The sequence below is a fragment of the Triticum aestivum genome, chromosome 7D (genome assembly GCF_018294505.1).
Source record: "Triticum aestivum cultivar Chinese Spring chromosome 7D, IWGSC CS RefSeq v2.1, whole genome shotgun sequence".
Lineage (NCBI taxonomy): Eukaryota > Viridiplantae > Streptophyta > Magnoliopsida > Poales > Poaceae > Triticum > Triticum aestivum.
In genome coordinates, this window is record NC_057814.1 from 60535584 (window position 1) to 60563125 (window position 27542).

Genomic DNA, 27542 nt, shown 5'->3' on the forward strand with positions numbered 1-27542 from the left:
GGTTTGGTTTAAGCGCGGATGGCATTAATCCTTTCGGGGAGCAGAGCAGCAATCACAACACCTGGCCCGTGACTCTATGTATGTATAACCTTCCTCCTTGGATGTGCATGAAGCGGAAGTTCATTATGATGCCAGTTCTCATCCAAGGCCCTAAGCAACCCGGCAACGACATTGATGTGTACCTAAGGCCATTAGTTGAAGAACTTTTACAGCTGTGGAATGGAAACGGTGTACGTACGTGGGATGAGCACAAACAGGAGGAATTTAACCTGCACGCGTTGCTGTTTGTAACCATCAACGATTGGCCCGCTCTCAGTAACCTTTCAGGACAGACAAACAAGGGATACCACGCATGCACGCACTGTTTAGATGACACTGAAAGTATATACTTGGACAAATGCAGGAAGAATGTGTACCTGGGCCATCATCGATTTCTTCCGACCAACCATCAATGTCGAAAGAAAGGCAAGCATTTCAAAGGCGAGGCAGATCACCGGAAGAAGCCCGCCATGCGTACCGGTGATCACGTACTTGCTATGGTCAATGATTTACACGTAATCTTTGGAAAGGGTCCCGGCGGACTAGCTGTTCCGAATGACGCTGAGGGACACGCACCCATGTGGAAGAAGAAATCTATATTTTGGGACCTACCCTAGTGGAAAGAGCTAGAGGTCCGCTCTTCAATCGACGTGATGCACGTGACGAAGAACCTTTGCGTGAACCTGCTAGGCTTCTTGGGCGTGTATGGGAAGACAAAAGATACACCTGAGGCACGAGAGGACCTGCAACATTTGCACGAAAAAGACGGCATGCCTCCGAAGCAGTATGAAGGTCCTGCCAGCTACGCTCTTACGAAAGAAGAGAAAGAAATCTTCTTGCCTGCTCAGTATGAAGGTCCCGATTGGCTTCTCGTCGAATATAAAGGGAATAATAAATATGCCAGAGAAAAAGTTCCAGAACCTAAAGTCTCATGACTGCCACGTGATTATGACGCAACTGCTTCCGGTTGCATTGAGGGGGCTTCTACCGGAAAACGTCCGATTAGCCATTGTGAAGCTATGTGCATTCCTCAATGCAATCTCTCAGAAGGTGATCGATCCAGAAATCATACCAAGGCTAAGGAGTGATGTGGCGCAATGTCTTGTTAGTTTCGAGCTGGTGTTCCCACCATCCTTCTTCAATATCATGACGCACGTCCTAGTTCATCTAGTCGACGAGATTGTCATTCTGGGCCCGTATTTCTACACAATATGTTCCCCTTTGAGAGGTTCATGCGAGTCCTAAAGAAATATGTCCGTAACCGCGCTAGGCCAGAAGGAAGCATCTCCATGGGCCATCAAACAGAGGATGTCATTGGGTTTTGTGTTGACTTCATTCCTGGCCTTAAGAAGATAGGTCTCCCTAAATCGCGGTATGAGGGGAGACTGACTGGAAAAGGCACACTTGGAGGGGACTCAATAATATGCAGGGACGGATACACAGTTCTACAGAACTCTACCTTGGTGACCCCGTATGTCGATGAACACAAGAACAGTCTGCGCTCCAAACACCCGGAGCAGTGTGACGCTGGATTACATGTGAACACATCAGGACTTTCAGCAGTTGGTTGGAAACACGTCTCAGAGGTGACACCACTGTTTGTGATGAGTTGTACTCGTTGTCTAGGGGACCATCTTCGACTGTATTGACTTACAAAGGATACGAGATAAATGGGAATACATTTTACACGATCGCCCAAGATCAAAAGAGCACCAACCAAAACAGCGGTGTCCGCTTTGATGCAGCAACCGAGAGGGGAAAGGACACATATTATGGTTACATAATGGACATATGGGAACTTGACTACGGACATGATTTTAAGGTTCCTTTGTTTAAGTGTAAATGGGTCAATCTGTCAGGAGGCGGGGTACAGGTAGACCCACAGTACGGAATGACAACAGTGGATCTGAACAATCTTGGGTACACTGACGAACCGTTCGTCCTAGCCAATGATGTGGCACAGGTTATCTATGTGAAGGACATGTCTACCAGACCGAGAAAAAAAAGATAAGGAAGCGAATACATCATACGATGAGCCAAAGCGCCACATAGTTCTTTCAGGAAAAAGGGACATTGTGGGAGTGGAGGGCAAGACAGACATGTCTGAAGATTATGAAAAGTTTTATGAAATTCCTCCCTTCAAAGTCAAGGCTGACCCAAGCATCCTGATAAACGATGAAGATTATCCATGGTTACGGCGCAATAAGCAAATGACACAAGCGAAGAAAAAGTGAAGACTTTCTTCCGCAACTATTATGATGATACCATGCCAACTTTGTAACAGACGAGTATGATACCATTGTCCGTTTTGTACACGAAGTGCATCTAGTTTTTGCCGTAACCCTCTCAACTTTCTTTCACATGCTATGTGGATGAAATGATGATACCATGCCAACTTTCAACCTTTTCAGAGTTCATTTGAAATGTTTTTCAATTTTAGGGTCTTATAGCTCAAAATAATTAGTAAATGCATGAAAAATAACAAATGAAGTCAGAAAGGGTTGAAAATTGATGAGATGTGGCTTTGAATGGTGCATTTTGAACACACAAAAAGTCAGGAGTTCAAATAAGTTTTAAAAAATGAAATCCCTTTGTAACAGACGAGTTTCCGTATGAAATCCTGATACTTCGAAAAAGATTGTCCGTTTTGTACACAAAGTGCATCCAGTTTTTACCGTAACCCTCTCAAATTTCTTGCACATGCTATGTGGATGAAATGATGATACCATGCCAACTTTCAACCTTTTCAGAGTTCATTTGAAATGCTTTTCAATTTTAGGGTCTTATAGCTCAAAATAATCAGTAAATGCATGAAAAATGGTGCATGAAAAATAACAAATAAAATAAATAAGTAATTAGAAACAAAATAATATAAACTTTAATAAAATATATAAGTAGAAACAAAATAAAATAAACTTCAATAACATAAATAAAATTTATGAAACTAAAATTATCAAAGTATTTTCTGTTCAAAACATTATAAGCAACCTCTAGTATTATTGAAACTAAAATTATATAAAATTGATGCAACTAAAATTATCGAAGTATTTTGTGTTCAAAATCATTGAAAGCAAAAATAATTTTCATAAAGAACTTTTTTTGTTAGAAACTTTAATAGCAAAAAGAATTATCATAAAGTAAAATAAATAAGTAATTAGAAACAAAATAAAATAAAATAAATAAGTTTTTTGTTGTAAGTAGAAACAAAACAAAATAAATAAAGCAAAAAAGAAAACAAAAAACAGGGAAAAATAAAAATTATGCCACCTACTGGGCCTCCACGGCCTGAATACAACTAGAAACCCATCCATGGGTCAGGATTCAGGCCCGCAGAAGGCTCAGTAGGCCCACAGGCATGTACAGAGAGGTTAGGCCCGTAAGCCTGCTTTAGAGAGGAGCTCGACAGCTCAGGCGCACCGCACCTTATAAACAGGTGCGGCTCTCTCTCAGCTAGCGAGGGGGGACTAAACTCCCACCACCACGCCGCTGTGCAAGGCCATTGGTCCCGGTTGGTGGCACCAACCGGGACCAATGCCCCCTTTAGTCCCGGTTCGTGGCACCAACCGGGACCAATGCCCCCCTTTAGTCCCGGTTGGTGCCACCAACCGGGACCAAAAGCCGCCGCTTCCCGCCCTTTGGGCTGCTGAAAAGAGGCCTTTGGTCCTAAAGGGGGCATTAGTCCCGGTTGGTGCCACGAACCGAGACTAATGCTTGGACTATATATCAAACACTTGTGAAAATTTTCAGTTTTCATCGCCAGTTGCCTCCCCCGCCGTCAGGCTGCTCCACCTCGCCGTCTATGCCGCCGCCAACGCCGTCGCCTCCTCGAGCCCGCGCCGTCCTCGTCGCTGGCATCCCTGAGCCCGCCGTCCTCGTCGCCGCGTGCCTCCCCGAGCCCACCCCTCCACGTCCCTGTCGCCACCTGCCGTCCCGAGACGGCCGTCCCCGTCACCGCGCGCCGCCCCGAGCCCGCCGTCCTCGTCGCCGGACTCCTGCCATCGTCGCCCCCCTCGAAGTGAGCCCCCCTTTCCCATGGTCCCGATCGAGCGCCGCTCTTGCGCCCGAGTGCCCCTTGCTCTCTGCCACCCCTGCTCCATGGTCGCCGCCGGCCCCGACGCATTGAAGAGCAGAAGGAGAGGAGAAGGAGAGGAGAGGAGAAGGAGTGGAGCAGCAGCAAGACACCGTCCAATTTTCTGATTTTTTTACAGATATGAACAGTGCATATAGAGGGTGTTTGATCAAATGCTAGATGGCTTTGGGCATTTTTAGAATTTATGATATTTTTAGAATGTGCTAAATATGTCAAAAAATGTTTTTTTGTTCATATACAGAAAGTTTTTATATATGACTATGGATATATGAGCAATGATGATCCATGGATGTATGCACTGATATATATGAGAAACGATGTTCATAGAATATTTACCAAGTATATATGTATTTTTGTTCATAACATTTTTTTCCATTTATATATGTATGTGGCTATAGATGGATATATATGAGAAATGATGATCCATGGAAAAGTTTTATATATGCAAAAGTTACATTTTTAGAAAAGTTTTATATATCTAGCTAGGAAAGGAAGAAGAAGAAAAAGAAGGAGAGGAAAAAGGAAAATAAGAAGAGGAAGAAAGGAGAAGAAGAGGAGAGGAAGAAGAGGAGAAATAAATAAGAAGAGGAAAAAAGAAGAAAAAGAAGAGGAGAAGAAGAAAGGAATAGAAGAGAAGAAGAAAAGATAGAAAAAATTCTATTTTTTCTTCTTCTCTCCTCTGTTCCTTTCTTCTCCTCTTTTTTTTCTTCGATCTTCTCCTCTATTCCTTTCTTCTTCTCCTCTTTTTATTTCTTCTTCGTTTTCTTATGTTTTATCGGGTCTGTCGTCGTCGATATACCCCTCTCCCGATAACTTCAACACGGGGGGGGGGGGGTCGATATACCCCCTCCCCGATAATATTATTTTCCCATGTACGTATGTTGTCGTTGTCGATATAACCCCCTCCCGATAACTTCAACACGTGGGGGGGGGGGTCGATATACCCCCTCCCCGATAACATTATTTTCCCATGTATGTATGTCGTCATTGTCGATATATATAACTCCCTCCCAGAGAACTTCGACATGATGGACGGTCGATATTTATACCCCCTCCCGCCGCGCCCCTACCCTTGAAGCGTTGTTGAGGCCACCCCAAACTCGGAATAAGCTAGGTCTACGTTTGCACTAATATATCCACCTGCTGTCATGTTTGTGTAATAATTGCCATGTTGTAATATTTGCAGAAACAATGGAGCACGGACGAGACGAGCAAGCAGAAGAGGTGTTGGGGGACATAATCTTAGCCGGAGGTGATATCTTGTCGTATCTTAACGACAATGATGGTCTGGAAGAACAGGGTGAAGAAGCAGGCTACGGTGATCGAAGAATGGAGGAGGAAAGACATGATTATGATGGCTCCGGTGACCCAATGCTGGTGCAAGAAGGAGCCCGTGGTGACGGCTCCGGTGACTGAACAGAGTCCGGCCAGGTAAATATATTAGTTAAGCCTGTGCTGACTAGCTAATTGATGCATTCATTGTTTTGGTATGTACACATATTAATTAACACTCGTCTTTCTTCTTTTTTCTAGCCCTTCGGATCGAGCACAACTTCGGTAAAGAGACGAGGCCCAAAGAGAAAGTTGCGCTCGGATGAAAGGTTTGAGATCACAGCAATCGCGCGCGACGGCCAACCGATTGAACCCCTCCGGACAAAGGATGCATTTGCTGCTCAGTGCGGGGTTCTAGTTAGGGACAAGATCCCGATCAGCATCCATCAATGGTATAAGCCTAAGAAGGAAGACCCTGAGGTGTCTTATGTCAATGATATGTAGAAAGATGATCTTTGGACTGAGCTGAAGGCAAATTTCACCCTACCGCCAGAGGAGGATCCGGAGAAGCCAGTTAAAGAGCAATTAATCAAGTCTCGTGCTCTTAAGAAGATGGCAGACCTATTCAGGAGGTGGAAGAATGAGCTGAAAACGTTTGTCGACAAAGAAGAGACACCAGAATTCATCGGCCGGTATGAGAAGATCAGAGATCACTGGCCCGCATTTGTGGCCCACAAGACATCGGAAAAGAGTAAGAAGATGTCAGCGACAAACAAGAAGAATGCTGCGAAGAAGCTTCACCATCGCACGGGGTCAGGTGGCTACCTCAAAGCCCGGCCTAAGTGGGCCAAGGCTGAGAATGATCTGCTTGAAAAAGGGATCGAACCACAGACAATGAACTAGACAGACCGTTGCCGGACTTGGTTCTTCGGGGCTGGCGGAACATTGGACCCTGTATCAGGGAGGTGCGTTTGGACGAACGAGCTTTTGAGAATACCAGTCAAGAAGATTCAGCAATATATCGATGCAGCGCAGGAAGGGACGTTTGTTCCAGACAGATAGAATGACGAGCTCACAATGGCCCTCGGGAATCCTGAGCACCCTGGACGGAGAGAACACGAGGCACGCCAGGCTCCGTTCCGTGGAAGGCTGGTTTTCCGGACGCAGGCGGTTACAAAAGCAAGGAGAGGAGAAAAAAAATGGAGCAGACCCAGATTCAGAAGCTGCACGAAAGGGTTCAAACGCTAGAGGAACGAGACGGCAATCGACATGCCGAAACTACCCCCGAAGCTACCCCGCCATCTCAGCGGAGAAGCAGCGTGGCTTCCATCGAGCTGCTTCAGCCGGAGCATGTCTTGACGGCTCCTGCTAGCTACCCCGTGGATGCTATCACGGAGTCTCAACATTGCCACCTTATGGAGGAATGGCAGAACTTCAAAGTCAAGGTGGCTGTTGGCTCTATTTTACCTCTTGAACCCGGCGCAACCTACCATTGCCGGCCGATTCCAGAAGGATATGCTAGGGTGATGGTGGATGAAATAACGGAGGGATTTGAGGACCTCCAGCTTGACCACCCTACTGGTGAAGGGGAGACTCGGCTGGGTTTAGCTCTGAAGACTCCATGCCTATGGCGGAAGGAGCTCATTAACCTTCCGAACTGGACGCCTCCGGCGAGTAAGGGCACTTCGCCGCCGCCTCCTCCTCCGGCGAGTGATCAGGGCACTCAGCCTCCTTCTCCGGCGCGTGGCGGCACTCCGCCTCCTCCTCCGGCGAGTGATCAGGCTACTCATCAGCCTCCTTCTCCGGGGCGTGGCGGCACTCCGCCTCCTTCTCCGCCCGCGCCGGCGTGCCTGAGCAGCCAGCCTCCTCCTTCTCCGCCTCGTCAGCAAGGGCGGAAGAGACCCGCCGCCGTTCCGGCTGCTCCGGCGCGTCGTAGTCCTTCTCCTCCGCCTCATAAGCAAGGAAAGAAGACAGCCGCAACTGCTCCATCTGCTCTGCCGGCGTCTAGCAGTACAGCTGCCAGAGGTGGGAGGCAATACAGATTCGGTCCTTCTCTGAAGACTCCAGAGAAGTTATCATACGAGAGGACCGAGGAGGAGAACGCGAAGATCGTGCGAGCCGAAGTGAAGAACTTCTTTGAAGGGGTGAAAGCAAAGAAATATCCACCTCCGGAGGAGAAGGTAGATCCGGTGAAAGCGAAGCGCACTCTGGATGCCCTGACAAAACCACCAAAGTCTCCGCCGAAAGGCAACTATGAGCGCATTATTGCAAAGACATTTGTCGAAGCGGAGCGGTCGGGAAGTACTGTCAGTGATCAAAGGTTAAAAGAACGACGAGCTGGGAAAAAAATTGCCCAGCTCGGCGAACAAGCGAACCAATCGTGCCCCCCGCTCAAGGTGTCTAAAGACATCGTCGCTAATGATCCGAGGATGGTGGCCGGTTATAGCAATCTTGGAGATTACCTGCCCGACGATGTACATTATGAAATCATGGAGGTGGATGAACACAAATACCATTACGGGAAGCCTCTCGTCAAAGATGAAAGATCTCTAACAACGATGATGCGAAGATTACATGATTGGTACATGAAAACCTACAGAGAGTCTGATGGGATGAATACTTTGACGCTGAGAGTTAAACCGGAGCATGACCTCGTTGGAATTGAACTGCTGAATGTTCCATTTGAGGAGTTCTTCCAGTTTTTCAATCAAAAGGCCCTCGATAAATCAACGATCACTTGCTACTGTCTGTAAGTAGTACTACTTCTGTCATTAAGTCTCTCTATATAGGTCAGCTCTTTCATTGCATGTATTTATAATTATCCTCACTATATTATGCAGATTGAAGATCGCCGAATTGAAGAAAAGACAAATCGGTGATATTGGGTTCATTAACACAAATCTCATAGATGCATATACGGTTGAAAAACATGCCAAAGAAGCCGAGGCCAACTTGCTACGATCGTTGGTATTAAATCAAAACAAAGATATAATACTCTTTCCTTACAACTTCAAGTGAGTGTTACTGTCTTGTGCATATTCGGTTTCCCTTAGTAGTCCAGATTATGGTAATGTAATTGATGACTTATGCATGCATGCGCAGCTTCCACTATATTCTCCTAGAGATTAAGCTTGAGCAGGGAGTAGTAACCGTCTTAGACTCGAGACGAAAAGATCCCCAGGACTATGCGGACATGACTCAAATGCTCGAGAAGTAAGTTAAATCGATCATTATCCACCATATCAGCAACTTTGTTCATTTCCTGATATCAAGTAATTGTTTTCTTTGTCTGGCAGGGTTTGGAGAAAATTCACCACAAAAGCTCCGGGACTGCCGAAGAAGCTGCAATTTAGACACCCGAAAGTAAGTACTATAGTAGCATGTTCCGCACATCTCCTAGTGATTCAAACGCTAGTTTCATCAATAACATTTAGCATGCTTGCTTATCAGTTAGATTGATCTCTATTTCTTGTAAAGTGGTTGTGGCAGGAACAAGGGAATGATTTCTGTGGATACTACGTTTGCGAGTCTATCCGCCACACGACCTGTGAGCGGGGCTACTCTGACGAACAATATGAAGTGCGTAAGCAATAATATTCACAATTTTATTTTACTACCATCATTTGTGTCGAGTTTCATTTATTCATATATATATGTATTGACCCCCTTCTTCAAATTAGATGTTTCGGATGCGGGATGAACTCCTAGCAGAAGATCGTATGCGAGCAATTCAAGAGGCATTGGCGGCATTCTTCCTTGACCACATGATCGCTGAAAATGGAGAATACTATGTGGACCCTGTGTTCTTACAATTTAATTAGGAGATTATATTGTAAGAGATAATTATTGTATATATGTAGCTGGTAGTGTCAGATAGATATACGAGAACTTGCTGTTCGACCAATCTCTCGGAGAAGGAGAGGTGGTTGATATCACTTCTCTCTGTATGCATATGTTCATGACGATCTTCTGTTTCCTTCATTTGCTTACTAGCTAGCGTGTCTAGTCCTCTCCATACGTATATAGTACGTAGCGTCGACCAAGCACGGAGATAAGAGAGGACACTTCTCTCTATTAATTAGCTAGCTAACACAATATATGAAACACCTAAATTAACCCCCCAAAACCCCCCAACCCCCCCCTTTAAAAAAAAAACAAAAACCCCAGCCCCTGAAATGCTGACGCGTGGATGCCTATTGGTCCCGGTTGGTGACACCAACCGGGACAAAAGGCCCTGCCTATTGGTCCCGGTTGGTGGCACCAACCGGGACCAAAGGCCCCCCCTGCCTGGGCTGGCAGCAGTGGCCACGTGGAGGGCCTTCTGTCCCGGTTCGTGTAAGAACCGAGACTAAAGGGTTAGGGCTTTAGTAACGACCCTTTAGTCCCGGTTCGAAAACCGGGACAAAAGGCCCTTACAAACCGGGGTAAAAGCCCCTTTTCCTACTAGTGTGGTTCTTAGTGTTGATCTATCTCTTGGGGGCCTGTGGCGGCGGTGAGGTCTCGGGTTTCGGTACACTTTGACGGCGCCTGAGGTTTTGTTGCCTTACATAGTGCTTTGGATCTCCCTATTTGTGATGGTGGCCAGGTGTGGCCTAGAGGAGGTGTAGAGCTGTCTTGGCGGATCTTTGCCCTTCGGCACGGTCTATGGCTCTCTCTGTCGTGACGTGCCTAGGCAGTGGGATGCCCTACGACGGTGTCTGCGACTCTCCTAGCTCTTCAAGTGCAGAGTGACCGCAAAGCAGCTGGTGACTTCTTCTCTTCGTCTTCTCGGTGGCGGATCTCCTTTTGACTGATCCGACAAAGCTAGCTCCCGCTCTTCTCGGTCTATCTAGTGTTGATGGGTGCTAAGTTCTCGGTGTTGGCTGTTTGTCGCGACTCACTCCTAGTTCTCTTTCTGTCGTCTCTGTTGTTCTCTGTATCTTGTGTGAGTTGGGTGCTATCTTTATATCCGATGTGTTGTATCTCATTCTTATTTATAATGAAAATGGTTCAGGCTGGCGCAAGCCCGCTGTAGCACCGTAAAAAAAAAGTTCACAAGTTACCTGGTACCCCAGCCTTTCTAACAATTTTCTAAGGTTCTCACTGAAACCAGAAGTTAAGGTGAGCACCAATGGTTTGTGTGGTGGAGATATATGAATATTAACACGAGAGTGACACGGAAGACTTCAGTTCTCTGACTACTAATTACACTGCAAGTCTACAAAGCGTGTTTTCCATCTATGAAAAAGACTGTCGACAGAGGCTGCAAAAATAGTTATTGCGGTTACGAGTGTTGTACAGACACATTTGAACGAAAAAATTAACAGGGAAATTTTTTCTTTTGGCCATCACTTATTGGTTGTACAATACTAGATAGAAAAATATGTTCTTGGTTCGTCTGATGACTTATGCAGTGAATGGGTCAAATATTATCCTTATGGGTACCAAAAACGAAGGGATTATGTTCTGAGGTCTAGTATTTGTCTTAGAGCATCCACATCCCTAGAAGCTAAGGAGGTGCTACCTGTCTGTATTGTTGCCATAGATTCTAATCACTGGTGCTTGCAGTGCAATGTCATGTCAATTTGTGTTCTGTGTTATCTTCCATTGCCACAATTACTGAGTTGGGTTTCTTTGCTATGATTTCTTACATGTACTCCCGCCGTTCCTAAATATAAGTCTTTGTAGAGATTTCACTATAGACCACATACGGAGCAAAATGAGTGGATCTACACTCTAAAATGCATCCATAGTGAAATCTTTACAAAGACTTATATTTAGGAACGGAGGGAGTACAATTCAAGCTGTCATATGGCATCTGACGTTGCAAAGTACCTGAAAATGCGAAATCCATCAATGAAGATCATCTGTGTGCGGCTGCAGAGAGTGCTCTTGTGTCAGATAAATTTAGGACACTCTCACCTCACCTTGCAAAACAAGTACCTGACAAGTTGGAAGACCAACTGACGGTCCATTTTCTACCTGTGAGAAGCCAGGAACAGGAGAGCTTCCAGGCAGGAAGAGAAGGAGAGGCATTGCCGGGCGGATGCGGAACTGAGCAGGTGCGCATTCCTCTGATATCACGTCACCAGTGTGACCTTGTATTCACTTTTGTTGGTCCTTGCTGTGCAACATGTGCTTCTTTGCGCTAGCGGTTCTATTGAGATATATAGTGGACAATTAACACATTTTTTAAGTAGAAACAACCAGCACTCTTTCAGTTCAGGCAGCTATGGAAATTTTCAGAATCCATTTTTCTGTTCATAACTTTACTAGCAGTGCATGGATTTGTGTCTTTGTTATGGGTACTGGCGATAGATATTTGTGGCTGTTGATCTAGTTGTAGGGATGTGCTTGCTGCTTTGCTTGGTGGTGTTGATATGGGATGTCATCTGCTCGCTTCCGTAACCTTTTTATCATCTGATCCTGCATTTTGTGCTACCAGCTTTCTACATGTTGATCTAGCAAGGGAAAAGAGCTCATGTCCATCCTTTGCGAACACTATTCTCTTTAAATGGGTCACAATTACACTATCCATGGATAATATATTTTGCCCCTGCTTTATGAACGATAATACAAAAAAAATTCTGTACAAATGTAATCATCTATCCATTCCCTCCTGCTTCTTTGCAGGTTTCATGCATAATATCATGATGTTTCTTATGTCTTATCTGATACATAAGACCTGGGCACCAGGGACACCGCTGGCAAGATAAGCGAACATGTTTGCGGCCAGTTGAAGCTGAGGAGGAACGTTATCAGCATCAGGTGTAGAGTGCAGACACAAGCTCCTGAAACGGCAGAACCCAGCAGTGAAGATTATTTGTCTGTTTGTCTGGAGCTGTGAAGAGGTCCCATCATTAGTGTGTTGTTATCGTTTCTTGACGAGTATATGGGCAAATCTACTTCCTTCCATTTTGATGAATTGTGGTGAATAGTCCGGCCGGCGCACACTGCAATGAGCAGTGTAGTACAAGAGTTCGAGTGGCAACATTGACCTGCATAACAAACCTTTTGCAAACCGGATATCAGTTGCCAAACAGGCATGCGGGGCACCAGGTCTTGCCTGATACAGACCCTCCAACAGAGATAAGCCCCTTATATTGCTCCTCAGCACCTTGCACCAGAACCGGGGATTTGAGTGAGCTTTCAGCACCCCGCCGACGATTTTTGCTCCGAAGAATGACCCATTTAGCTTCCTCGCAATCGCGTTGCCTGCTGCTAACATTATTGGGTCTTCCTCGACATCTCTGCCAGCAAACGCGTGCGCCTTGAAGAAGAACCAGTACTCCTGATGCGGCATAACCTTCAGATTGATCGGCTGCACCGTTCCCATGCTCGCTATAGCCCTGTTGTTTGTGGTGATTACGATCCTGCTTCCATGTTTGCCATGTCTTAAGATTGGCAGTAACTCTTCTAGCGTCTGTTTCTTGCCCACATCAACATCTTCGAAGACCATCAGGAACCTCTTGGTGGGGTAACTCCCCTTGAGTATGTGCAGTGACTCAATGAAAGTTTGAGCATCTCTAACTGCATCACTGGATCCTAGAACAAACTCTGCCTCACCCTGGGCCATTGCCCTGGTATATGAGAAATTGGAATACAAGATTATTGGAAAGTGGCTGCGCACCCTCTCATCATCGCAGACATGCTGCGCAAGGGTGGTCTTCCCAACTCCTATGTCACCGACGATGGGAAGCACACCCAGTTTTCCAGCTGACACACCACCATCGTGCAGCAGGAAGTTTATGATCCTCTCTTTTTCGACATGTCGGCCAAACATCTGCCCCTCCATGAATATATTAGAAGCCAAAGAACGATGGATAGGCTGACAGTTCTGTAGGAGCATCAGGAACTCCTTGAGATCACTGGATATCATTTCCAAGGTCTCTACCACTCGATCTATCGCCTCAGGAACACCAACATCATGGCGAGACAATAGGCTCTTCATGGCACATGCCGCTACGCGCACACGCTTTGCAGGATTAAACAAGGAGAAAGAAAAAGGTTGCACCATTACCTTGTCAGCATGGACATCTTCAAGCTCCTGCTCCCTGCATCCGACTGTGTCGAGTAGGTAGTGGCCCTGGTACACGCCGTCGTTGAGCTCCGAAAGCCACTCGAGGGTGCCACAGTTTGTGATCTGCCTCCCTTTGGCTTCCTCTACTGCACTGTGAACCTTGATAAGCATATGGAAAATCCTCCGTAGCTTGGCTTCGGTGCACCCTTGTCCTTTGAACCTGCCAGCGAGAAGCGATATCACCCTGCTGACCATGTCTCCGACAACTGCCGAGAAGATGGCCTCCGCCATGATTAATTGTTCTAGCTACTGTCTGGATGCTGTAGCAATTCTAAGGTTCTGAATGAAATCAGAAGTCAAGGTGAGCACCAATGGTTTTTGAGGTGGAGATATTGGAATATTAGCTTGACAGCGACACGAAAGACTTCATTGCTCTGACTCGATATTAACACTGCAAGTCTACAACATGTGTTTTCCTTCTTTGAAAGGGGCTGCCGATTGAGATTGCACGACCAGTTAATGTGGTTATATTTATAAGTGTCACACGGCAGAACAAAAAATTAACAGGAATAAGTCTCCTTTTGCCATCACTCATTGGTTGAACACTAGATAGAAAAGTATTTTTTAATGGTCAGAAAAGTATATTCTGAGTTTTTCTGTTGACTTATGCAGTAAATTCGCCCAATATTATCCTTACAGGTACCAAAAATGAAGTGATTTTGTTCTGAGAGCTACTCCTTGTCTTGTTGCATCCATATCTAGAAGCCAAGGAGGTGCTACCTGTCTATATTGGAGCTTCCACATCCTTAGCCTAATTGACACGTCGATTATGTCGTGTAATGTACTCATCTTCCATAGCCACTTATGCACAATTGGGTTTCTTACAGGTGTAACACGTGGAGTACATACAATTCAAGCTCAGGTGGTGCAGCATCTTGTCTTGTGAAGTATCTGAAACTGAAAATCCACCAGTGAAGATCATCAGCGTGTGGCTGCAGAGAGTGCTATTCTGTCAGGCAAATTTAGGACACCCTCATCCTCGACAATTTTTTGCAAGACCAATTGACAGTGTCCATCTTGTACCTGTGAGAAGCGAGAACTGAAACCATCAGCGGGCAAATGCGGCCCTGAGCAGGAGCATATTTCCTCGTGTATCACCAAGGTGAAGGCCTCTTCTCTGATACATTTGAGCTTTGCATTGTATTATGCGCAACAAGTGTTCCTGTTTATTTCGATAAAGGCAACAAGTGTTTCTATGTGCTAGCAGTTATATTATAGAGATATGCAGTGGACAATCAGCTCTGTTTCAGTTCAGGCATCTATGGGAGTTTGCAGAAACCTTGTACGGTTTATAACTTTACTACCAGTCTATGGATTTGGGTCCAGGGTATAGGTATCGCTAGTCTAATCAATAGAAAATTGAAAAATGTTTTTTTTCTTAGCATTATCCATCTTTCCCTTGCCATATTTTGCAATGATGGCTTACAGGCTGCAAATGTTCTCCCGCAGAACACTACTCTGGATAATCAAGCTACTGTCACAACTCTGGGAACCAAATAAGATAGTCTCTACTTTTTATTCCACACATCAAGGGCCACGTTACAGTTATCCAAGCTTGCTTACTGTATATACCAGGGAAGCAACAACACAAGCAAGCAAAGAAAAAAGAAATAAACAAGAACTAGTACAACGCAACTCAAAACAGAGTATTCAACTCTGTACTGACGTCAATTCCATGTAAATAGGCATAATTCCTGTCTGATCTTCACACACATATATTACTAATATTAGGAAATCTTTTCTTGAGGGGAGTAAGATGCGCAAATCTACTCCCTTCAAGTTTGGTGAACTCTGGTGAGTAATCTGGCCCACGCAGACTGCAATGAGCAGTGTAGTATAGTGATTGGAGCGGCAACGCTGACCTGCACAACAAGACTTTTGCAAACCCGATATCACCACGCGGGGCAACAACACTAGCACCCGAACTTGCCTGATATACCAACCTGGCCAGTTCTGTCTGACATCGATATGGAGTCTTAGAAATGGTCACCTCACATATGTTTGCGTAGTTTGGTAGCAAATTCTCTGCCAAATCTGCAATGTACCCAATTCCATCGCCCAACAGCGACAGCCCCCCTATATTGCTTCCCAGCACCTTGCACCAGAACCGGGGATTCGGATGAGCTTTCAGCACCCTGCCGACGATTTTCGCTCCGAAGAATGACCCATTTAGCTTCCTTGCAATCGCGTTACCTGCTGCTAACATCCTTGGGTCCTCCTCGACATCTCTGCCAGCAAACGCGTGTGCCTTGAAGAAGAACCAGTACTCCTGATGCGGCATAACCTTCAGATTGATTGGCTGCACCGTTCCCAAGCTGGCGACATCCCTGTTGTTTGTGGTGATTATGATCCTGCTCCCGAATTTGCCATGTCTCAAGATTGGCAGTAACTCTTCTAGCATCTGTTTCTTGCCCATGTCGACATCTTCAAATACCATCAAGAACCTCTTGCTGAGGTATTTCTCCTTGAGTACATGCAGTATTTCGATGAATTTTTTAGCATCTCTAACTGCATTTTTGGATCCTAGAACAAACACCGCCTCACCCCGAGCCATTGCTCTGGTGTATGAGAAATTGGAATACAAAATTATTGGAAAGTGGTTGCGCACCCTCTCATCATCGCAGACATGCTGCGCAAGGGTGGTCTTCCCGACTCCCATGCCGCCAACAATCGGGAGCACACCCAGTTTTCCTCCGGTTGACGGACCACCATCGTGCAGTAGGAAGTTGATGATCCTCTGTTTCTCGACATGTCGGCCGAACATCTGCCCCTCGATGAAGATATTAGTAGCCAAAGGACGATGGATGGGCTGGCAGTTCTGTAGGAGCATCATGAACTCCTTGAGATCACCGGATATGGTTTCCAAGATTTCCACCACTCTGTCAATCTCCTCAGGACCACCAACATCATTGCGAGACAGTAGGCTCTTCACGGCACATGCCGCTACGCGCACACGCTTTGCAGGATTAAACAAGGATAAAGAAAAAGGTTGTGTTCCTACCTTGTCAGCATGGTCATCTTCAAGCTCCTGCTCTCTACATCGGACCGTGTCGAGCAAGTAACGGCCCTGGTACACACCGTCGTTGAGCTCCGAAAGCCACTCGAGGGTGCCGCAGTTTGTGATGTGCCTCCCTTTGGCCTCCTCTACCGCACTGTGAACCTTGACGAGCATATGGCAAATCCTCCGTAGCTTGGCGTCGGTGCACCCTTGGCCTTTGAACTGGCCAGCGAGAAGAGATATCACCCTACCGACCATGTCCCCGACAACCGCCGAGATGATGAGCTCCGCCATGATAAAATCCCCTTGCTTCTGTTTGGATGTGATAGCAATTCTATGGTTCTGAATGAAATCAGAAGTCAGGGTGAGCTTCAATGGTCTGTGTGGTGGAGATATACAAGCAGTAGCATGAGAGCGACACCAAAGACTTGAGTGCTGTGAGTCCACATTACACTGCAAGTCTACAACGCGTGTTTTGCCTCTATGAAAGGGACTGCTGATTGAGGTTGCACAACCAGTTAATGTGGTTATATTTTTAACTTTTAAGTATCACACATCAGAACAAAAAGTTAACAGGAACAAATTTTCCTTTTGCCATCACTTATTGGTTGTACAGTACTACTATATAGAAAGGTATCTTTTTTGAATGGTCAGAAAAGTATATTCTGAGTTTGTCTTGTGACTAGTGCAGTAAATGGTCGATTATTATCCTTACAGGTACCAAAAATGAAGGGATTTTGTTTTGAGAGCTAGTCCTTCCCTTGGAGCATCCACATCTAGAAGCCAAGGAAGGGCTACCGGTCTATATTGGAGCTTCCACATCCATGGCCTAACCACTAGTGCTTGCAGTGCAATTGACATGTCCATAGTGCTGTGTCATGTACTCGTCTTCCATAGCCACTTATGCCGAATTGTTGTTTTTCTTGCAGTTACTTCTTACAGGATTAACACGTGCCGCACATATAATTCAAGCTCAGGTGGTGTGGCATATGGTCTTGTGAAGCAGTATCTGAAACTGGAAATCCATCAGTGAAGATCATCAGTGTGCGACCGCATAGAGTGCTATTCTATCAGGTAAATTTAGGACACCCTCATGGCCTCATCCTTGACAATTTGCAAGCCAATTGACATTGTCCATCTTCTACCTGTGAGAGGCCAGGATGGAAGATCTTTCAGGCAGGAAAAGGAGAGGAAAGGGAATCCTGATCTGCTCTGCTGAAACCATTGGCGGGCGAATGCGGCAACGAACATGAGCACCCTAGCTTGAGATCACCAAGGTGAATTTTTCGTATCCATTTTGTTGGTCCTTGCTGTGCAACAAGTGCTTCTCTGCACTAGCAGTTCCATAGAGATATAGGGTGGACAACCAGTTGTCTTTCGGTTCAGGCATATATGTGAATTTTCAGAAACCATTTCCTGTTCATAACTTTACTAGGAGAGCATGTTTCATCTTTTCTGCACACTGATTCTCTTCAAATATGTGATAATTAAGGCCTGCTGCACAGCTTATGTTTCTTTATGCATGATAATATATACAAGCATCATAAATAAAAATAAACCATCTGTCCGTTCCTTACCCGGTTTGTTCTCAACATGATTCTTTCTCTTCGTGTTTGTGTCAACTTTTTTAGTTCACAGCAAGTTTAAATTCAGCACATTTCTTTTGGTGTACTTGCATTCTAGGGTATTTTAGGCTACTAGCTCTTGGAACTTGTTAAAAATCAGCAACTAAAATTTGAACCGTCTATTAGAAAATCCACCGGTGATGATCAATTTTTTGTGGCTGCAGAGAGTGCTATCCTATCAAGTAAATTTAGGACACCATCAACCTCAACGTTGACAATTTGCAAGACCAATTGACAGTCCCTTCTCCTACCTGCGAGAAGCCAGAACAGAAGAAGTTCTGGGCAGGAAGAGAAGGAGAGGAAAGGGATTCCTGCTCTGCTGAAACCATTGCCAGGCGAATGTGCAACAGCACTATATATAGAGATGTGTAAGGTGGGACAACCAGTTCTCTTGCAGTTGAGGCATCTGTTTTGGTTTTCAGTAACCATTTCCTGTTGATAATTTTACCAGCAGAGCATGGGTTAGGTTCAGGTCCCTGGTACAGTGGTCTAATCATCTTTGCTATCCGTCTTTGCAGTGGTGGCTTACAGGTCGGTATGATGACGTGATCACGATCAGAGCACATTCTGCTAGTGCTGTCACAGCCTATTGTGCTGATACGAGAGAAATGATGCACCTGTTCAGCTTGAGCCAACTTTTTCTTCTTGTTGATGCTGCAGTGGAGAAAGAATTTATGCGCGTACCTCTTTTGTGCGGCCGCGGCCAGACGACGCGTGAACCACCGCCGCCCGCCGTTGCTGTCGGGCACCGCAGCACCCGTGACCGGCCAGGGCAGGGGGTGGGGACTGGGGAGTACACGCTTGCCCATGCCCAGCAAGGAAAGGAAAGGAAGGGAAAGGAGGCATCCATGCTAGGATAAGCAAAAAATCTGAGGTAAGACGGCGACGGCCCCCCATTGATGCGCTTAAGTGGCGAACCGCAATGAATGGCCGGATAATCCCGTCGCCATCACCCGGACGCTTGTTCGATTTGGAGTCGGACTGCGGTGCGCGCGTCAGTCACCACGGTCACCGTCCGACACCGCAAGCTAGTGGGGACGTGCGTGCCCCGCGCATCAGCAGAGCGTCCGCTCTGCCCCGCCGCTGACCTTGCCCAAAGCAGTATAAAACCAGAGCCACCTCCTGTGCCATGCTATGCTACGCTCGGCCGCCGCGCGCACGGCAACGCACTAACCATCCATGCCCGTCTCACTCCACTAGCGCGCGCCTTCACATCTCCACCGAGAAGCAGAGCATTCGCCGCCAGCACCATGGCGAGTCCGGCTGCCGTGTCCGCCGTCGCTGTGGCCCTGGCGCTGCTGGTGGCGTCAGCGGACGCGTGGCTGCACGAGGAGTTCGACACGGAGGGCAACGTGCGGGCCGGCTACGACGCGCGGGGGCAGCAGGTGGCGTCGATCGTCCTCGACCGGCAGTCCGGCGGCGCCTTCCGCTCCCGGCGCAGCTACCTCTACGGCCAGTTCAGCGTCCAGATCAAGCTCGTCCCCGGCAACTCCGCCGGCACCGTCGCCTCCTTCTACGTACGTATTGGATTCGTTTCGATTCGTTTTGAGCACAGAATATACTATATCTATAGTTGACATTCGACTACGCCGGCGTTGCTACTTCGTTGATGCAGCTGTCGTCGGGCGACGGGCCGAGGCACGACGAGATCGACATGGAGTTCATGGGCAACAGCACCGGTCAACCCGTGGCGCTCAACACCAACGTGTGGGCCAACGGCGACGGCAAGAAGGAGCAGCAGTTCTACCTCTGGTTCGACCCGGCCGCCGACTACCACACCTACACCATCATCTGGAACGCCAAGAACGTCATCTTCAAGGTGGACGACCTCTTCCTCCGCTGCTTCACCCGCCACGCCGACCTGCCGTACCCGGGCGCCAAGCCCATGGCGGTGCACGCGACGCTCTGGGACGGCAGCTACTGGGCGACGCAGCGGGGCAAGGTGAAGGTGGACTGGACCACCGCGCCCTTCGTCGCCTCCTACCGCGGCTACTCCGCCGACGCCTGCGTGCCCGCCGGCGCCGGCCGCCCGCTCGCCTGCCCCGCCGGCACCGGCCGCTGGATGCGGCGCCGGCCCAGCGCCGCCGAGCGGGGCACCGTCGCCTGGGCTAAGAAGAATTACATGCGCTACAACTACTGCGACGACGGCTGGCGGTTCCCCAAGGGGTTCCCCGCCGAGTGCTCCCGCGGCTGACCGGTGTTTGCTCGACACCAACCTCTGATCGATCATGGATCATCGATGGACATGACATATTCTTGGTTGCCTCTATCTGCCATTTCTTGCCTCCGATGTATATGTACATTTTGGCATCCATTGATCCATACTCTTCTTGATGATCTCGCCCTCTCTGCTTTCTTACTGCCATAGTGATTGTTACCGAGACGGATTAAAGATAATAAAGGTGAATTCTTCAAGTAAATGTTGGAGCAGCTGTGAATATGCCACTGTAATTAACCTGGCACCTGCACATGGTGTCAGTCTCGGGCAGGTAAAAACGAACCATAAACAATACCCTGTCAGCGATTCAGATTTGAATTGCGTTGAGATTCGCTGTAATCCATGTGGTTGTTTCCTCCCATTTCTCAAAGCTTTGCCTGTATCCGGGTTGGATTGGATTCCTTCCTGTAAAGCATAGATAAATGCCGGCGGCGGCAGTAACTGCGGTGAGGTGAGCGGACGAAGCTTTTTCCCCGACTTTCGGTGTCGTGGTCGTACGCAAGAAAGAAAGAACGGATGCATCTGCAGGACAGCAGCAGGAGTAACTTCACTTGCAACGCGGAGACATCAAGCAATTTAATTCCTCGTCTGCTTTTCGCCTGGATCTTCAAGTACGTACATCCACAAGGTCACGCAGTTTCGGTGGGTGCATGCTGTGTACCATACATTTCCGGTGCCGACTCTGTTCCGTGGCTGTTTAGCGTGCTGTTACAGTTTGTTGTGCTGATCCTCCACGAGAGCAACGATGAACAATTTAGCTTCAACCAGCTTTGTACATTGTTGATCCACTGAGCGGGATGAGTTTGTCTCCATCTTCTGCGCGCACCGTTCTCTCAAAGGTGACACAATCGCACTGCCTATCGGACAATATCTACTCTAACCTTTCCTTGAGTTGAATTATAATGACGATATGAACATATGGAGTAAAGTGCGTCCTAGGTCCTAGAACTATTTCGGTGGTGTCACGTAGGTTTTAGAACTATGAAAATCATCACTTAGGTCCTTAAAGTGCAATATATGTGACATGCCGATCCTCAAACTATTTCAGAAGTGTCACATGGGTCCTCGAACAATTTCTGTGTCATTAAGCACACACTTGTTGCACTTCAAAGGACCTTTGAGGACCTGGATGGCACTTTTCATAGTTTGAGGACCTACATGACACCCCTGAGATAGTTTAAGGACCTAGGACGCGCTTTACTCTAAAATATGGTACTCCCTCACATCAATTTCTCCGACAAGTATTTCCGGACGGAGAGAGTACATATCAAATCATCTCTCCATCCTCAGGCTCCTTTGCAATGCTTCATTTTTTTCCCAACAGTACGCAAAAATACGCACCATATTTTTTGGACTCGGATATCTCGGTAACGTTCGATCTAGGTAGCTCCCGGATCAAACAAATGTTCCTTGGGGGTGATCGTTCCGAAACAAAACATTCGATCCTAGAATGAGTCGCGAATGAACGAGTAGGCTGAGCCCTAATACTGCTGGCCCATCGGTCACGATCCAGGCCGAAACAAAAAAAAAATGCTAGCATAGCCCGTTTGCTACTGTTGCACTATAAAAAAGCTCAAAACCCGAAGAGAACAAACATAACACCCTTGTGAGCAGAACCTGAAAGATTGATTTGCCATCATATATAAAATAGAATTGCCTATTATGTAAAACGCAAATATAACATGTAAAGCTGCCATCAATGTTTAAGATGGATCAAAACTTAAAAGCTTAACAAATATGTATTAAGCCATCTCGGTACAAGCAAATTATGTTTTAACTTAAGATTGCCATTGTTTCATATAAAAGAAAGATGGCAAAAAACCAGAAATTTGAAAACAAAAATGTGAAAGATTCTAATGGATTTTTTTCCATATGATCAAAATTGCGATGGTATACTTTTTTTTACAATGCTCTATTCAACAAATTTGCCATGTTTAAAAAATAAATAATTTATGATGGTGTGCGCGATACAAGTTTCCATGGTGGTATACACATGAAGGTGTAAAACAATAAGTTGCCATGGTTAAAGTAATAAATTTTCCCATGATCTAAACAAAAAAAGTTTACCATTTTAAAAGTAATAAAATGTCCATGGTCAAAAATATATTTTTACCATGGTCTAATAATACAAAAGTATCCATGGTTCAATTTTTTTGCCATGGTGAATACAATAAAGTTTCCATGGTTAAAAAAAAAATTGCCATATTATGAAGTATGAATTTGCCATGGCTAAACCTAAAAATGTGTGAGGAAAATAAATTTCCCATGGTTAAAAAGTAAATTTTCAATGTCCAAACAATCGATTTCCATGGCATGAAGTATGGATTGCCATGGTTCAAACAAATAAGAATGCCATGCTCAGATAAAATAACTTTGCCATGGTTAAAAAAGAGTAAATTTGCCATGGCCAAAAATAAAATTTTCCATGTTACACAGTTAAAATTTGTCATGATATAGTACTAAAAATAGTGATATCTAAAAATAATGTCAAACTTGGAAAAGTTTATGTCATGGTATATTTTAAACAAAGTATGGCAAATTTGTTTCTCTAGAGACAAGAAAATGCATCTTAAGTTGCAATGACGTCGTATTTGTAGTTGCCATGGCAAAACCAAAAATTCAAATGATGCGATGAAAAAAAAACATCTTCGGTAACCATGGAAACATTCTCCGATATAGGTATGGAGAAGATACTATGAAAGTTTCCATCATGGCAATGTATGAAAAACAGTATGGCAAAATTGTTTCTCCAAACACATGGAATTTTTTACAATGGGGATGCATCTTAAGTTGCAGTGATATAGTATTTATAATTGGCATGAAAAACAAATATCAAATGACTATACTTTTTGCCATGGCAAACAAAAATCCAAGATCAAATTTTCCATTTTCTCAAACAAATTTGTAATTGCAATGACAAAACTCTTTGGATGGATATGTCAAAAGACAAAACGAAAGTTGCCATCATGGGAACACATGCTTTTAGTTGTCATGGCCCTAAAAATATTTTCATTTTGCACATGGCAAAATTAAGAGCATTGTTCTTTTGAAACTGACAGAAAATTTTGGGATTTTTGTTCACTAGAAACAACATAAACAACCGATTGAGAAAATAGTGCGTGAATAGTTATTGAAAAAACGTAGAAACCAGTCTAGTAGCTAAAACAAAAAAGAGTAAATTGTCCGAACAATTTTCGAAAAATATAGCAAAATGTTTCTCTAGACACATATAATTTTTGAAATGAAGAATGCATCTTAAGTTGCAATGATATAGTATTTATTATTTCCATGGCAAAGAATTTTCGAATGATTATACTTTTTCCGAATTTTGCTGGGAGCAGGAAATTCAATTAAGCGAGATTCAAAAGCTACAATTTCGCCTCTCCCATGAATAGGTTTAGCCAGAGCATTTATAACACGATCCAAGTTATATACGCTCATGGGCATCTGAGTAATTCTTCATGTTGCTTTTACAAAACTTCCCTCTTGATACTAAACCATAAGTCTAACTGAGTCAAATTCCACAATTTCTCAAAATGAAAGTTGCCGTCATGGCAACACATGCTTTTAGATTCCATGGACCTAAAAATATTTTCATTTTGCACATGGAAAAATTAAGAGCATTGTTCTTTTGAAAATGACAGATAATTTAGGATTTTTGTTCACTAGAAACAACATAAACAACCGATTGAGAAAATAGCGCATGAATAGTTATTGAAAAAAAGTAGAAACCAGTCTGGTAGCGAAAACAAAAAAGAGTAAATTTTCCATTGTTGAAAAATATATAAATTTGCCATATTATGAAGTATGAATTGTCCATGGCTAAACCAAAAAAAATGCCATGGTCAAGAAAATAAATTTTCCATGGTTGAAAAGTAAACTTGCCATGTCCAAACAATGAATTTTTCATGTTTCAAACAAATAAAATGCTATGCTCAGATAAAGTAACCTTGCCATGGTTAAAAAGGAGTAAATTTTCCATTTAAAAAAATAAAACTTGCCATGTTACATAATTAAAATTTGCCATGATATAGTACTAAAACATTAATGATCTCTAAAAATAATGGCAAACATGGAAAAGTTTATGCCGTGGTATATTTTGAACAAACTATGAAAAATCTGTTTCTCTAGACACAAGAAAATGCATCTTAAGATGCAATGACGTTGTATTTGTAGTTTCCAGGGGAAAACAAAAAAATTCAAAGGATGCTATGGCACCATTCTCCGATATAGGCATGATGAAGACAACATGAAAGTTTCCATCATGGCAATATACGAAAAAGTATGGCAAAGTTGTTTCTTAGACACTAATAGAAAAAGGGCCTATTGTCCCGGTTGGTAAGGGCCTTTTGTCCCGGTTTTTGAACCGGGACTAAAGGGTCGTTACTAATGCCCTAACCCTTTAGTCCCAGTTCTTACACGAACCGGGACAGATGGGCCTCCACGTGGCCGCTGCGGCCAGCCCAGGCCGGGGGGCCTTTGGTCCCGGTTGGTGACACCAACCGGGACTAATAGGCATCCACGCGTCAGCATCTGGCTGGAACTGAGGTTTTTTTTGAAAGGGGCTGATTTAGGGGTTTTGGGGGTTAATTTAGGTTGTTATTAGGTAGCTATTAGAGAGAAGTGTCCTCTCTTATATCTCCGTGCTTGGTTTACCAACGCTATGTACTGCTATGCCTAAACATGGCTTAGATTAAAGTGAAGGCAACATGTGGTGCATGTCGAAAGTAATACTAATCCTAACTTGATCAAGTTTGGATTGTACTACTTTCGACATGCACCACATGCATGTTGCCTTCACTTCAATCCAATCCATGTTCATTTCAACCGCTGATATATAATAACTCTTCATGCGCGCATCATGCATCATCATATATAATAACAAGTCCTACTAATCATCATCATACAATTTCTACTCGTTATTAATAACCAGTCATACGATCATCATCCTCATAGTCTTCGAACCAACCCTACTTAATTTTTCTTAGCACATGATCATCAGTATTAGGTAGGACCAAAATACCCTCTTTAAGGTAAAATAGCATAAAATAATATAGACCCTGACTCTCCATTATGGAGAATGGAGATCATCCTGTCTCCAATTCTTGCGCTTCGCTTCCTTTTGCTTTCAAGAACCTCTTTGCGACTGTCCATACATTTTTCCATTCTTTGATTTGCATGTCTCCACTTCTTTTAGAAATCCGGTATGGACAGTTGAGATTCGTAGGATGACCTGGTTGTATGTTCAAAACATCAAGCCTACCTTTCTGATACATCAAATGAGGCACACAATCCTCTGGGATTATCTGTTGAAAAACATAGTAATAACTTCATAGTTAGCAATGATGTACTAGTTTTAGAAGTATGCAAAAGATGCGCGGATGTCGTAATAGTAAGAAATCTTACCAGGGTATCTCCATAGTAGTTACCGTAGTTCAATACGTGCACTAGTGGCACGTATTGACCATAATGTGGAGGAGTTTTACAATAGATATTGTAATTCTCAATATCAGTACAAAATCCGACCAGATGAGTTTTCTCCTTATAAGTTAACTCAGAGCCATCGGTGTAGTAGGTTCTGTCTACCATGTTCCGCACATTGTTTGAACAATCAAAATAAGCTGTCAATGAAAATAAGCTGTCAACTATTTTGAAATGAACAATATAAATTAGCTAATAACTATGTTTGAGAAACTCACATAGCGGTAGAATTGGAGGCGTATCAACAAGGACCCAAATGTCCATATTTTCTTGCTCGATGTCAGGATCACCAAGATCCATGGTGACAAGCATACCCTCATCAAAACCATACATCTTGCAAAATGCTTCCCAATTTTTGCAACCAAAATGGGTTACGCTCTCAGAATTATACAGATTTACTTCAAAATCTATATCATGATGGGTCCTTAGGTGAATTTTCTTTGTTTCCATACTTTCATGGTCTTCAAAACCCATCCTCTTCAAGACGTAGCGTCTTGCATGGCATGGGATAAGCTAGCCGAATTGTAAAAGATGAAAAGTACATGTTGAAATAGTTGAAGTCGTGCTTAATTACGAAAAAATAACACTTGTCGTCGTTGCGTACCGTTTCAACATCGAAGGTCTCCTCCAGCTTAATACTGAAGCACCGATCTTCGTTCAGGTGAGGCCTGTCGCACTGACCTCGGTCGTCGTGGCACCAGTCGCACTCCCCCAGGAGACTTTCGTCGTCCGAGTACGACATTTCCTATGTTCATAATTCAAATATTAAACGTCTACAATTAAATATATGTACTAAAAAACCTAAGTTAGATCATTATTATTCATCACGGGTTGACTATCTGTTTGTCGAGTCTTTTCTTGAAAACTCTCAGCTCACGTGGTGTATACATTCGACCGTTGATGATGGTCGCTCCTCCATTTGTCCCCGAGTGCATTACACCAAAATGTCTAGCACACGGGAACAAAGGAGAAGCGACCCCCACGACAACAGTCGGGATTCTTCGTCCTCTCATATATATATGGTGGAACTCTCCCTCACTGATTCCTCTCTGACATTTGCGACCGTCGGTGATGGTATGGTAGCTCCTCCTTTCGTTCTCGAGTGCATTACACCAAATTGTCTAGCACACGGGAACGAAGGAGAAGCTACCCCCACGACAACAGTCGGGATTCTTCGTCCTCACATATATGGTGGAGACTCGACAGACTTACAGTCAACCCGAAATATCGTTTAATTATCTTTCTAAAAGAGGATTTGGCTAGTCTCACCTCGATGTCGGAGGGGGCGGTGACGGGGACGACGGCGGGGATGATGGAGGGGCCGGGGGCTCCTAGATTTCTGCGAAAACAAAAACCCTATAAGCTATCAACTAATCATATGCATACGCCTTGCATAGTGCTCTCCAATTTTAGCATTCAAAGTAGGAGTAGTTTTCCACTTTGAGCATTCAATAAGCAAAATCAAATCACAAAATAAAGTAGTATTCAAATTAGGATGCATTCAATTATAAGCAAAACTACATCATCTCCATGCGTCCGTACATCGTCGAATATTATCACTAATACACCTCGAATACTATCATACATATAGCATCGCTAGTACAGCTAGAACAGTAGCGCCCGACGGGTATCGGCGCGGGCGGTGGACACCCAAAGGGACGGAACCATCACATGATCATAGCTCCAGTGAGATCCCTGAAGAACCTGCCAGGTATTGTCGAACCTGCCCTCCAACGCAACCATGTAGCGCGGACGTGCTG

At 44.9% G+C, this 27542-nt stretch overlaps 1 protein-coding gene, 1 long non-coding RNA gene and 1 pseudogene across 2 annotated transcripts; 2 read left to right on the top strand and 1 right to left on the bottom strand.

Moving 5' to 3' along the window:
* Nucleotides 1-11925: 11925 nt before the first annotated feature.
* Nucleotides 11926-16857, bottom strand: LOC123164201 (uncharacterized; annotated as a pseudogene).
* A 330-nt stretch (nt 16858-17187) lies between these two features.
* LOC123164202 (uncharacterized) lies at nt 17188-18480 on the top strand. The gene is made up of 3 exons (XR_006482207.1): nt 17188-17532; nt 17618-17735; nt 18248-18480. It is a non-coding gene; the product is annotated as an uncharacterized lncRNA (long non-coding RNA).
* A 705-nt stretch (nt 18481-19185) lies between these two features.
* On the top strand, nt 19186-20498 carry LOC123164200 (xyloglucan endotransglycosylase/hydrolase protein 8). Its single transcript, XM_044581621.1, has 2 exons — nt 19186-19600; nt 19699-20498. The coding sequence occupies exons 1-2, from the start codon at nt 19334-19336 to the stop codon at nt 20275-20277; spliced, it is 846 nt and encodes a 281-aa protein (XP_044437556.1). The 5' UTR covers nt 19186-19333; the 3' UTR covers nt 20278-20498.
* Nucleotides 20499-27542: the final 7044 nt, after the last annotated feature.

Bases quoted from the DNA above. Each gene is read 5' to 3' on its own strand.
- LOC123164200 (XM_044581621.1), top strand. From the start codon at position 19,334: ATGGCGAGTCCGGCTGCCGTGTCCGCCGTCGCTGTGGCCCTGGCGCTG. The intron at 19,601-19,698 runs GTACGTATTGGA...TCGTTGATGCAG, and splicing joins GCACCGTCGCCTCCTTCTAC to CTGTCGTCGGGCGACGGGCC.